General features: G+C 40.5%; 1 protein-coding gene across 1 annotated transcript in view; it reads right to left on the bottom strand.

Moving 5' to 3' along the window:
* Kiz (kizuna centrosomal protein) overlaps nucleotides 1–13,202 on the bottom strand; it is a 110,105-nt gene that overhangs the window by 14,976 nt on the left and 81,927 nt on the right. Inside the window, exons 10-12 of the mRNA XM_059261571.1 lie at nucleotides 5,922–5,987; nucleotides 3,326–3,412; nucleotides 299–395 (exon numbers count right to left, since the gene is read on the bottom strand). Of these exons, the coding sequence (XP_059117554.1) occupies nucleotides 299–395; nucleotides 3,326–3,412; nucleotides 5,922–5,987 (250 nt within the window). The remainder of the gene's footprint in view (nucleotides 1–298; nucleotides 396–3,325; nucleotides 3,413–5,921; nucleotides 5,988–13,202) is intronic.

Genomic DNA, 13,202 nt, shown 5'->3' with positions numbered 1-13,202 from the left:
GTGTGGTCTCTAAGCAGTCCTACTGTGAGCAGCTGTAGACGCTAATTTGTGGTTCACTGAGCTGTCAATTGAGTCTTACACCAAGGCAACAACAGCTGCAAAACAATACTTGGCTCTGGTGCAAATATTTTCAAAGGTAGACGAAAGTTTCAACTGTTATTTTAGATAAACAAAACCCCCAAACCATAACCCTCCATCAAGTCACACAACAAAATAACACGCAGCCAGGGCTGAATTCATTGCGTAGTGACATTTCTCATCTTGTTACTGCTATTCAGAAAGGCTTTCACGACTTTACCTTGACAAAGGACTTCCTTTACTAGATGAAAAACTAGCTTCCGAAGCGATTTTGTGGGCCGTCTTTGTCTTGAATGCGCTGCTGCTGATATCCAAACCTGAGGCAAGCACAAACAAGGGGAGTGAGAGTTAGCCACCACACAGCCGCCAGCGCAGACGGACACAGCCGCCAGTGCAGACGGACACAGCCACCAGCGCAGACAGACACAGCCTCCTGGAAGTTGGGGAAATCGAGAGGAAGATTTCATTCAAGCCACAGAAGGTTTCTAAACTTCTAAGGGCCAGGGCAAAATACCCACAGAACACTGAAAAGAAATGAGAAAAATAATAATAACAAACAAACAAACAAACAAACAAACAAAAAATCCCACCAAAACTACCCAAAGAGTTCTGCTTTATGTTTTATTTTAATTACTCATTCTTTTTTGTGGTATAGGGGTATGAACTCAGGGCCTCCTCAAATGAGCTTGGCAACCATATGACCTAGAGCTAAGTCCCCCAGCAAGCTCTGCTTTAAATGGCCAAGATGTACACATAAGAACATAGATTGAATAATTCACTTTGTTAGGACTGAGGCGGGGCTGGCTCACCAAGACAGCAAGTACTGGGAACCAGGTCTCAGACAGAACTGACACTCCTGGATGACAAGCACCCACGCCATCTACTCTTGAGCCCCTTTGCTAGATCCTGTTTCCCATCAACAAAGAAGACTACATTTCCACTAGAAGCCACCAAAGCCACTCTTTCAGCCTGTGTTGAGGACACCTTTTTCCCTAGGGATGGAGGCTGGGCTGTCCTCACTGTTCTCAGCCTTGGATATTTCTGCTGCACATATATATATGGGCAGTCACCCAGATCCCAGACTGAGAGTACACAGGAAGGTTTGCCACAGGCTAGCTGACTTTCTAGCCTGTGAATGGCACGCCTGCATATAATCTCTGAAGCACAGTAGCTCTTTCAGTACCACGTCCACATTCAACTCAACAGGGTCTCCACTTTCATACAGGACAGGACTTTGGGTTATGAAAAGTGGGGTTCAAAACTTAAGTGGCTTTCCTGTGTATCAGATCTGGAGACAGTCCTACACCATCTAACTCAGAAAGTAACTGAAACATGGCTGCTCCTTCAGGAGTGAGAAGTGAGGATGGGAGTCCTATCCCCACAGCTTTCAAGTGCTGGGAAGTTTCCCTTTGCCCTCACAGATGGTCACGTGCTCTCTGCAGCTCATAGGACCTGGGGACAAGAGCTGTGAGATGACGATGCACAGTCAGTGGAGAGTGGATGCAAGGCACCATCACTCCCAAGGGCAGCCAACAGCTGAGAAGCTCCCGCTCAATACTACCATCAAACTACTAGAGTCTTTCAAGGCTGTTTACAGGGTCACTGTGAGATGGCCCAAGGAAACTGAACCTGTCTGTACTTAGTTGTACAACCTGTGAAGTGCATTTCACACATGACAAGTTTAACAGGATATGAAGAAAATACATTGTCTAAGTGTATGAACTCTTCAAAGACTATTATTTGAAATAAGTTATTAATATATTTAATAGTATAATTTTTATAGACAGCCAAGAGACGGCAATTTATGCCAAATACTCATCTTTTGCACCTCCTCATTTGAAATCAAAGTATTTACCAAAACATTGTGGCACTGCCTTCTTAGCTGTGTGCATCTGCTAAGCAGCTATGTTCCGAGCAAGGCATGGCTCTCTTGGGCCCTTTTTATAAAATGAGGGGGTTGGACAAACATCTTCTAAGACTGGTCTCCATTCAGACTGTATGACTCAAATGTGAACAGAAAGATGACAATCATTAAGATTTTCCCAAAGCAGTAAGGACCTCCTTCAGGACAGAGGACCTGCTTTATACTTCAAGAGACTGTGATTTCTATATTTTCAGAGTTAAATCAAAGCTACCAAAAGCTCTGCCCAGGAGCTTTACACTATCAGGCCCAGGCTGGGTCTTTAACCTAAAGTGGCTCACTGAATTCTTAAAGCAACCAAACTAAATGACACTACCACTAACATCACCTAGAATTGTATTCTCCAAATACAGCTAGTTCTGATACAGCTTAAGCACGTGTCTTGAAAAAGTGTCTGTCTGAGGAAGACATGCTTGAGATAACTGGGAATCTGAATACAGTCCAAGAATTATATGACATTAAGAAATCACTGTACAGAAAATTAAAGCCACTCTGAGCTGGAAAGATGCCTCAGTGGTTAAGAGCACTCACTGGTTGCTCTTCCAGAGGACCTGGGGTTCAATTCCCAGTACTCCCATGGTGGTTCACAATCAACTGTAACTATGGTTCTAGAGCATCCAACACTCTTCTGATATCCATGGGCACCAAGAATGTACATGATATACATTCATATATGCAGGCAAAACACTCATGTACATAAAATTAAACATACAAATCTAAAAGTAATAAAACAAAACCACTCATACACTTTCTCCTGTACTATGTACCTCTTATAAGTGCTAAATTGAGTAATACCTAAAAAAGAAGATATAATAAAATGAAAATCACTAAAATAATAAATGTAAAATTGGAAAATATAAGAAAATTAAAATAGAAACAAAATCCTAGATTAAAGGAACTATATTTTAAGCCTACATTTTAGCTTTATAGGGATTTAGTCCTTTCATTATAAGAGAGGAGACTTTCCCAGCATTCCCATAGAGTGGACATGTAGCACAAAACTGCTCATTTGATGATTAAGAAATGAGATGTGTGGAAGAGAAGCTTGGGGCATCTTCTGTAGTAGCTGGTGAAAAGATACCACCATGAAACACCAAGTAGAATCAGAGAGTCTGTAAGAACTACTACCATGTGGGGCCCCATGTATCCAAGAAGGGGTGGTCCTTCCAAATGCTTGTCTGCTAAGGATGGGAATGTTCTTGCTCTCTCAGACTCGGTAGCATTCCTTACAAAGCCAACTCTAAAACCACACTTTTCTCAGCACAGTGCTGGCTGTTGTCCTGAGCTTCGTCACAGGAGTCAAGTGTTGAATCTGTCCCTACTTACTTGAAAATTGACTTTCAAACCTCTCTTCAGGTTGATTCGAATTATCCTGAAGGGTAGACTTCTTCAGTAACTGGTAAGCTTTTGTCTCTATAAACGAAGAAAAGCACAGAAATATTCTACTTACAACTGTTCATAACTGTTTCTTAAATTCCTCTTAGGTGGTTAACACTTCTCAGATGCGTGGTCTCCCTAATTAGGTCTCCCTATGGAGCCCAAGTGATGGGATAAAAGGTGTGTGCCACATTTTAAGACTCAGGGATGAATTTTAAAGAGTTTATCTGAAACTGCAAATTCCATTTAGCCTTTCAATGGATCTATGTATAGATTCACTATCAAAATGAATAGCTTCTCTCCATTCCAAGCTCTACAGATGCATCCTGGGTAGGCAGAACTCCAGAGCACTCTAGGCCCTGGTTCTTAGGCTCTTCAGCTAGAGTGTGGGGCTCTGAGAGAGGGAAGGGAGAATGCAAAAATCTTAGGACGGGCAGAAGTAGGATGGGTTCAGTGAACAATCTGACTCCAAGGGCTAAGGAGAAGGAGCCTGCCTGCAGAAAGCAAAGCCAGGGGCACGGAGGGTCAGCAAAGCGGCAGGTACAAGTCAGATTCTAGAGAAAGCCTCACTGAAAGGGCGAGGACCTGAACAGGATCCAGAGAGGTTGTGTCAGCTATGGTAAGTGGTTGTGGACCAGCTTCAGAATCTTTGCAGGCAAATGTACTTTTTGCAAGAGACTCTCAAAGAATGCAGATCCCTCCTGTAACAGTCTAGAAGATTTAGTCAGGAAGGCAACTTCACAGTGCAAAAAGGCCAAACAATGCATGTGAGTTTTTTTTTTGACAACGTGGGCCCAGGTCCTCTGGAAGGAAAAAAGAGAGCAAGGAACGAAGCAGTTAAAGCTGCAGTGTGTGGCTTCCTTGTGATGCAGTTACAAAGTCCTGGAGAAGTGAATAAGGAGAACGAGTAACATGGAGGAAGAAAAGCCAGCCTGCTCTAAACAAAGGGGAAAGAATGGCTGCAAGTAAGATGTATCTGAAAATCTGAGGACTAGGTAGCCGTGAAAGGCTTGATGTACACTGTAGCTTGTGCCTTGAACTCCAGGGAAACACTTCTCTCATTTGTAATGTTAACCACTCAGAAAACTATGGAGCAGTAAAAATTATTAGATGAAACCAACATTTTAAAAGAAGCCAATTCTTTTCATACACAGAAACAAATATGTAGAGACATCCTCAAGTTTTTGGTTCTGAATCCTGCAGTCAAGCACTAGTATATATTCAACTCTATGTCAAATTTTAGCTTAAAAAGTAGAAAACATTGCAGTTTAAAACATATAACAAGGCAAGGGATCTACATCGCATGTAGTATCCAGCCTCCAAGAGATTAAAATCTGTCCTGTTTATTAATTCCAGGCTGAGGACACAATGAGATAAATATTTTTCCTCCACTTTGTTACATAAGCTGGAACCCAATCATCCATCTCCCTGCAAGTGCTGAGGGATCACTAAGGCGATTTTTTTCTTTTTGATATGCATTTTGGGTCTAGAAAATAGAAGCAGCTACAGAGAATAAAGGTGAAAACATGCTGAATAAAGGGGGTAGAGAGAGATGATGCTGAGGAGAGGAGAAAGAAAAAGCCTCAACTTCTTATCTTTGATTCTCTTTTATATGCAAATGTACACCTGCTAAAATACTCCTAAATCTACAAATAAAAAGAAAATATCTGATGAACAAGTGCTTTTAACAGCCTATTACAAGATACACATGTGTTTCACCAGTCTCTAAGGGGTGTATGGAGGCAAGGGATCTATCTGCCCATTGCTTGTGCAGAAATCCTTAATGAAAAAAAAAAAAAAAAAGAGTTGGACCTGGAAAGGAATAACAAAGCGAGACACAAACAATACTATCACCGCGGCAAAGGAACCAGACCTTGAACTCACAAAGAACTGGGGTGTTCAACTAAGGGCATGTAAGTACTGTTCCTGTATGAAGTGGATAGAAATTCTAAAATTAAAATGGAAAAATGCTTTCTGTATAAAGGATGCTAAGGTTCTATTTATTACTTTTCATGTATTTCTTCTACACATTAAAAATGTTTTTTCATGTTTTATTAGATGCATTGCTGATGAATCAAATTCAGTTGCTTTTGCAAAATAAAATTAAAAGCAAAACATAAATTTCTAAAATTAATTCAAAAGACACATATTATCACTTTAAGCCCATAAATCAGTTATCTAGTAATCTGATCAAATAAAAGTGGAAAAAAATATTTGAATATGGATGCTTTTACAATTCAGAAAATATAGAAAACGTTTGTATATTTAAGACTTCAGAGAAAGAGGCCACAAGTCTATGAATGTGGGCAGCACCAGCCCAGGGAGACTCTTCACATCTGGACTTTCGGTGCTAAACTCGCCCCCCAGGAGACCTAGGTCAGCAAATCCACTGTGAGGTCTCTCTATCTGCTGATGCACAGGGAACACCCTAAGTCACAGGGGCTGCCTGGGGCAGTGTCAGAAAAGAGATTTACATTCTTGTTTTTATTTGTGTGAAGCAACTCAACAATTAAGCCTGAAAATAAATGCCAGGCTTGTAACTGACCTTTCATGGCTGCTCCCAAGCTGAACTGGAACAGTTCTGAGGGTACTATATCCGCCTCTCTGTGTCCTTCAGGTCCACATTCACAGATCCAAAAACCAAAAAAGAATTAAAAACATTTTGGAAAAAAATATATTAGTATTGGGTATTACAAACTTCTTTTCCTGTCATTACTCCCTAAATGACATGCTATTATGTAGCATTTACATCATACTAAGTGCTAAAAGTATCTAGATATGATTTAAAGTATGTGGAAGGATGTATGTAGACTATATGGAAATACCAAACAATTTTATATAAGGGAGTTGAGCATTTGTGCAGTTTCATATTCCAGGGATCCTGGAACCCATTCCCCTTGTATACTGAGGGACAACTGTACTTCCTACAAAACTTAACCACCATATTGCTTGCTGCTTACCACTGCTGAATCATAGGAAGCAAATTTTCAGCTCTCAAACTCAGGGAACCTTTAACTTACCAAAGCTTGAGTGATCTCTGTAAAAAGCTGCGTTTTAACGGTATACTCCAGTGCTTTTCATTTTTTCCCAGTGCTGGTAACTGAACTCATGGGCTCATGCAAGCTAAGTTGGTGCTCTAAGACTGAGCTACACTCCCAGCTCCAAACAGTTTTGTAAAAATCACTTTTAACAATTGATACTTAATAATTTATGTGATGGGAGGAATGAGAAATACTGACATTATCATTGTTCCTTACAGAACAGGCCAGGAATAATGGGTATGATGTGACCCAAATGCTAGAAATATAAAATGTGAAGAATATCCTTTTCACATCCTATCTATAGTGGGGTGAATACTGCCTTCCTCACCCCCAAATTCAAATCCACTCAAACCTCAGATCGTGATCTTATTTGGTAATAGATTATTGTAGACATATTAGCTAAGGAGAGCAGGACAAAATCTCCCTGCATTTTCACTGGACCTAAGCCAACAAGTGGTGTCTACTTGGTGAGAGGAGCCGACAGACACAGAAAAGGAAGGAAGAAAGCAGAGGCAAACACTGAAGACACCGCCACAAACCAGAACCTCAGCAGCTGGGAAGAACTCTTCTTTTTTGTACCCTGAATTGTTACAGAATAAGTTCTACTATTTTAAGTTAGTGGCATTTTGTTTTCATATTTGAATTTTTGTTGCTCAGGGAAGCTCCCCATTAGCACCCCTGCGGCAGCCTGTTGAGGATCTGGGACTACACGTGCAGGTCACTGCACCTGGTAAGCTTACGGCACCATCACAGCAGCTGGAGGAAAATAATGCTCTCTCCAACTCCTGATTTCATGAAAATGTCTAAATCTTGACCTCTTCTCTCAATCTGAATTGCCTGTGTAAAATAAAGGTCCTTTAACAATCTGAACTAGAGGCGCTCCCAGCTTTGAGACCCCTACTGCACAATTCTGAACCTGGAGACTGACTTGGATGTCTCATAAAATGCTTATGCATGGGACCTACAATGAGTTCTGATGTAGCAGAGCACAGAAAGCCACATGGAATTTTACTGCACATTCACTGGGAGAATCTCTCCTGAATTATGAGTTCTTGTCTTCAAATGCAAACACACTAATCAGTAGCACTCCTCAGAAAGATCTTTTTATTCTTTCACATCTATGTTAAATGCTTCTGTTCCCCCAGCTGCAACAAGCAGGTAATAGGCTCAATGGCAGAGGTGCTGGCAGGCTCTCTGCCTAGAGACAGAGGTGCTGAGTACCACGGACAACACCACAGCAAACAAGGCCCCACTTTCACATTCTTTGGAAGTTCCCTGACACAGGCAGAGCAGATAACTTGTCTCTACTAATTCTTCTGAGTAAAGCTCTTCTGGGACAAGGCAAGAAAAAAAGCATTCTCAGTGAACTTGCAGTCTCGGAGGTTATATGCCATTACACTTGGGTGGCCTAAACTTGTCACTGCATTCTTTTCTCCTGGGGTAAATCCAGTCACCAATGACAACCTGGCCATTGTATGTGTCCAGCTCCCTTTCAGCGTGGTATAAAACAGAAGCTGTAATGTTTGGGGAGGCAGTGTCCAGAACTCCATGCAGCACCCTGCAAGTAGATGCTGGCCTGGAAAGCTTCTCATGGATGCTTCAGTGTGACGACAGAGAGGATCTCAGCTGGCCAAAGAATATCGCAGAGGAATGGCACAGAGAAGCAACACTTTTAACACAGCTTGACCAACAGAATTGGTGTTAAAAGAATGAGAGGCTGAATGGACATTCTTGGAGCTTAATCCTCTTGAGATAAAAGCTGACAGCCCTTTTCACATGCAGCTTAAGGAGATGAGTTTTGCCAGGATGGGCACGTGGGCTGGGAAAGTGGTGTTGGAGTGAATGACTGAAAGAGATAGTGTTCTGGCCTGAATCAACAAGCGTTTAAGGGAACTCCTTAATTCCCCATTTTTATTCATTAGTTTGACAAATTAAGGGCCCACTGTGTGGCACATACTATGTAAGGGGCTGGTTTTCATGATTTACTAGAAATTGTATCATTTTCTTAAGCTAAAGCTTGGTACTGAAAGGGACATTAGTGTGAATACAAATTAAAATGCCATCACTGTGGATGTGAGTACTTCAGAGGGACATGTTCTCTCATAATCTTACTAAGTGTCACTTTCTTCCTGACTTGAGTGTTTCCAGGGAAACTGACCAGAACATCCTGCATCCTTCACATGGTTTCAGAGGTCCAGCTGTGCTCAGGTCTGTCCCACTTTAGAAAAGGCAAGCCTCTTAGTCTGGCCTTGGAAATTTTTGCAAGCTGCTCACTTCTCTAGGTGTAGCCAAAGAGACAGGAAAGGTGTAACTGCTCAACATCGCTCCCCAGAACTTCCTTGTTAAGCTCATCTTTTGCTATGCTATACACTGAGATCTAATTGACTCAGCTGCCATGATACAGCTGTCTTTCTGCTGCTGTAACGAAAGAGTCATGATGGAGGAATGAAAACACTGAGTCCTCAAGTCTGACTTGGAGTCCACATCCATTGAGCTGGCCCCAACCTTCCTATGTTTCTGGGTGACAGCAGGATGAGTTACTCTAATTCAGTCCTGTAGGACTATTGTGAAGATTAGAAATGTCTGAGGCTTACTGAGGGCAGAGGCAGTCTTTTCTGACCTTGGTATCCCAAGATTCAGTCTAAGTAATAGGCTAATATATTAAACAAGTAAATGCTATATTACCTAGCACACAAAGAAACAACATGTTCATAAATATAACATTAATCTATTTTATCTGGATTCTTTTTAAGACAAATGAAAAGGAGTAGACTGTGTTAACAACAGACTAGTCTGTAGAAATATTTGATCTTGTTGACTGGGGAATGTGTGCTGTATGAGGGGCATTCTATATAAATCTTGGTGAAGAAAACTCACTTTTTCTATGATGACTAACAAAGCAGATGCCTTTGGAGGGATAGCAAACTCTTTAAAGATGAACTTCTCTGCTAAGAAGGCTTAAGTTTGGGAGGGCATAAGCAAGAAGGGGAAATAAAGACATCAGAATGTTGGCACAGTGTAGTCACAAATAGTGACACCAGACTTATTAATTATGAAAGCTTGGCCTTAGCTTAGGTTTGTTTTTAACTAGCTCTTATAACTTGAATTAACCTGTTTCTATCAATCTACATTCTTCCTGCTTCCTCTGTGCTTCCTCGCATCTCTGGCTGGAAACTCCCTCAAGCACCTAGATTCCTCCTCCTACTTCCTCTCTCTGCCCAGAAGTCCTGCCTATACTTCCTGACTAGCTATTGGCCATTCAGCTTTTTATTATCCCAATCACAGCAATACACCTTCACACAGTGTACAACTATCCCACAACAGCACATTGATTCCCTTGGTGTACGTGAGGATCACAGCCTTGTATACAGGAATGGCAGGTTCTATAAATAAGAATTCCATCTACAGAGCCTGCTGTGGTTCAGCTTCCCAGCCCAGAATCTCATACCTACAAGACTGACCTTGTTTTATGAAACGAAGAGCTAGAAAGTGCCTTTGTTACCGATCTACACTTCAGTTATACTTAGTAAATGATCTACTTTGCATATATACACACAAGAAGAGAGAGAGCAGGTGTGTCCTTCTCATGTCTCAGGACTCTTATTCTGAGAACGGTGTAAATTCACAGCTTTGTACCCATTCTGGAACCTGCCCTGGATTTCACCTTGCTCTCTTGCTTTCCTACTTCTTTCTAAAATGGATGAAGATAATTTTACTGTACTGAGAAAGCTGACATCCCAACTGGACCTGCTATTTAAGGAAAGGTCCCATGTATGTACATAAAAAAAAGTTAATGTTTTTGGCTATTAAGGACTTCATCCAGACTGGTCTACATAGCAAGTTCCAGGATACCCAGGGTTACACAGAAAAACCCTGTTTCAAAAACCAAAAAAAAAAAAAAAAACCAAAAAAAAAAAACAAAACCAAAAAATCAAAAAAACCAAAAAAGAAAAAAAAAAAAAAAAAAGGACTTCATTTTCAACTACATAACACACTTGTGAAATGGCGGCTCACGGTTTTTTTTTCCTTCTAAGTTTTCTGAGTCTTCACCATGGTCCTGTACATTATGTATACTACAGAAAGCCAAAGAGACCACATGAGTTGACCTCAAAACATGTTATTTGTTGAAGTATTTTCTGCACAGAGTGCATTTTGGGTAACGCTGTATTGTTCATCAACGCTTATGAGACAGCGCATTAGGGAAGGCCTGCTGCATGGCCATCAATGGCCCTTGCAGTACCTTCATCTGTGAAAATAGAGTCACTAAAGGCTTCTAGGTACACAGAGCCAGACACCTCCAGCCTGATCAGTAAGATCCCAAGAGCTAGCTTGCAATTCAATTATAAGGGCTTCCCTTATGGGACTCACTGGAATTTCCAAAAGTATCCAGAAATTCTTCAGATTTTTTCTTGATGAGTTAAAAATATCTTTCTGGAGTCAAATCATTGGCTGTTTTCTCAAGCGGCATTTTCTTGAAAGAGCTAATGCAGCAGTACCGCTGGGAAGTACTGTCCCTAAGGAATCACAGCTACACCATGCTGAGGCTGATCTTGTCATGTCATAACTCAGGGAGGGTGAGCATGACATGCTAACACACTGGAGCGGCCAGACATCCTGGAGGCCCATCTAGGGGCTTCTTCTTCTGAGCACTGCATTCTCACCCCTCTACTCTGTTTGTTTTCCTCTTTGAGCTTGTTTTGTAAGATTTCTTTTGACTGGGTGCTAGTGATTTGTGAATGTCAGGGGTTGTGAGATCCAGCACAGAAGACCTTTGCTGCTACTAACGTTTGGATGGATATTATTACTGTATGTCACAGACAGCAGGTCTCGAGCACCTAATATCTAGTCTATTTGGCACTTTCACATACTTGATCCATCTCATTTAAACTTTTTTTTTTTTAAAGACAGGGCTTTATTATGTAGAAGTGACTGCCCTTGAACTTGCAATAATTCCCCTGACTCTGCTTTTCATGTACTAGATTACAAGTTTATACACCATACCTGGCTGATTTCATTTAAACTTTAAGGCAACTTGTTAGATAGCTTTCCCTACTTAGAGACCCAGAACTATGTAAAAACAGTAGAGAGTGAAAGACACTGATGCCCAACCCAGGCTCAACTGCCAGTCTCTTCAACGTCCAGAGGACAGACGCTGGAGAATGTTCCAGATGGAATGCAGAGCATATCAATAAAGCCATCATACACCTACACAAACATGAAACTTCAACAGGCTACTATAAAGGGTAGGTACACTGAATCTTAAATTGAAATCTAATTGCTTGCCTTACTCTACAAACAATCAAATCTCCAAATAATTATGATAGAAGATAAAGAAAAATTTAAGAAGTGATAATGATCAAGAGTTTAAGAGACCAAGTAGTTATGATGATAGACACACAAGAATATAGCAGCCGAGGTACACGAGGCATTTAGACATGAACATTGTGAGGGCTGGGGGTGGGGTGGTTAGAAGGACATGGGCATGGGTAGTGAGGACAAAGCAGCAATGCTCTAGTAAAAACAACTTTACAAAGTTTTCTAGGACTCCCATACTATTTTATTTTATTTGTTTATTTACTTTGAGACAGAGCTTCTCTGTGTAGTCCTGGCTATCCTAGAACTAGCTCTTTAGATCAGCCTGGCCTCAAACTCAGAGATCTGCTTGTCTCTGCCTCCATCAGACCCAGCTCTCCTGTGCTTTATTTATAATGGCCAATACTTTAGCAGGCTATGGCATGGTATTCTCTGTCAACTATTGATAGACAGAGGGTGGGCTGTTAAAATTACAACTTATTTTAAATAAGTTTACAGACGACCCTTTGTGATCACAGGTTTATAATCCTAATTGAAATATATTCAGAGGCCACTAAATACTTCTGCACTCAAAGGTAAATATATGAAAAAGATAACCAAATAACTTCATGGACATCTGTAGTTTAGGGATCACCTATACTTCTTCTAGTAACAACAACAAAAACAAAAAAATCAGAGGGAACCCTATCAGAATTTTCTCAAAATGACAAATAAAAACACAATGAACATCATTGGGAAAAAATATTTAAAATTAAAGAAAATCTCTGTATTTGGAGTGAAATACTACACATACATATAATAAATGCTCTGTTATAAACTCCATTTTCAAAACAAGAGTTCGTAACAGAAACAAGTTTAAAAATCATCATGCCGTGAATTATATTACCATAAAAGCAAGCCATTCATTTTTGCTTGTACGCAAAAACAAAACTACCTCATATGCAGATGCATGCTCAGTACCTCAGCAATGGTGTGTTTACTTGTATAAATATTTAAAGTCAGACCTTGGAATTTATAATGAAGCAACATACCACTTCACAAAATAAGGATCTAGAAAATTTAGATGTATAACAAATAAGGTTCTGTTCAGAATACTAATTGCTGCTTGCTGATATTTTAAGCCTAAAAAATGTAATGATACAATTCAGATTCCACCTATAAACATACCTAATATATGTGCAAAAGTCTTAATAGGTCTTGATAGATGAAGCATGATTAGTGAGAATTTTAAATTGCCAGACAGGCTTCTGTACCTGAGACATGAGCCAATTTCCTACCTTGAACATTTTTAAAACATTGGTTTTAAGCAGTTCAATTACTACAGGAGAGAAAAAGAGTAAAATCAGAAACATCTATAGCTTGTCATCTAGTAACTGGGCACTCACCCCGGCCAACTGACCGTTCTCAAATGGCTACAGGTGCTGCAAAGCTGTATGACGGAGGATACTTACAGGCTGACTGTTCAAAATCAA

Source organism: Peromyscus eremicus, chromosome 4 (assembly GCF_949786415.1).
Source record: "Peromyscus eremicus chromosome 4, PerEre_H2_v1, whole genome shotgun sequence".
Lineage (NCBI taxonomy): Eukaryota > Metazoa > Chordata > Mammalia > Rodentia > Cricetidae > Peromyscus > Peromyscus eremicus.
The sequence above is the reverse complement of the archived record's forward strand: the minus strand, read 5'-3'. Positions and strand labels throughout refer to the sequence as shown.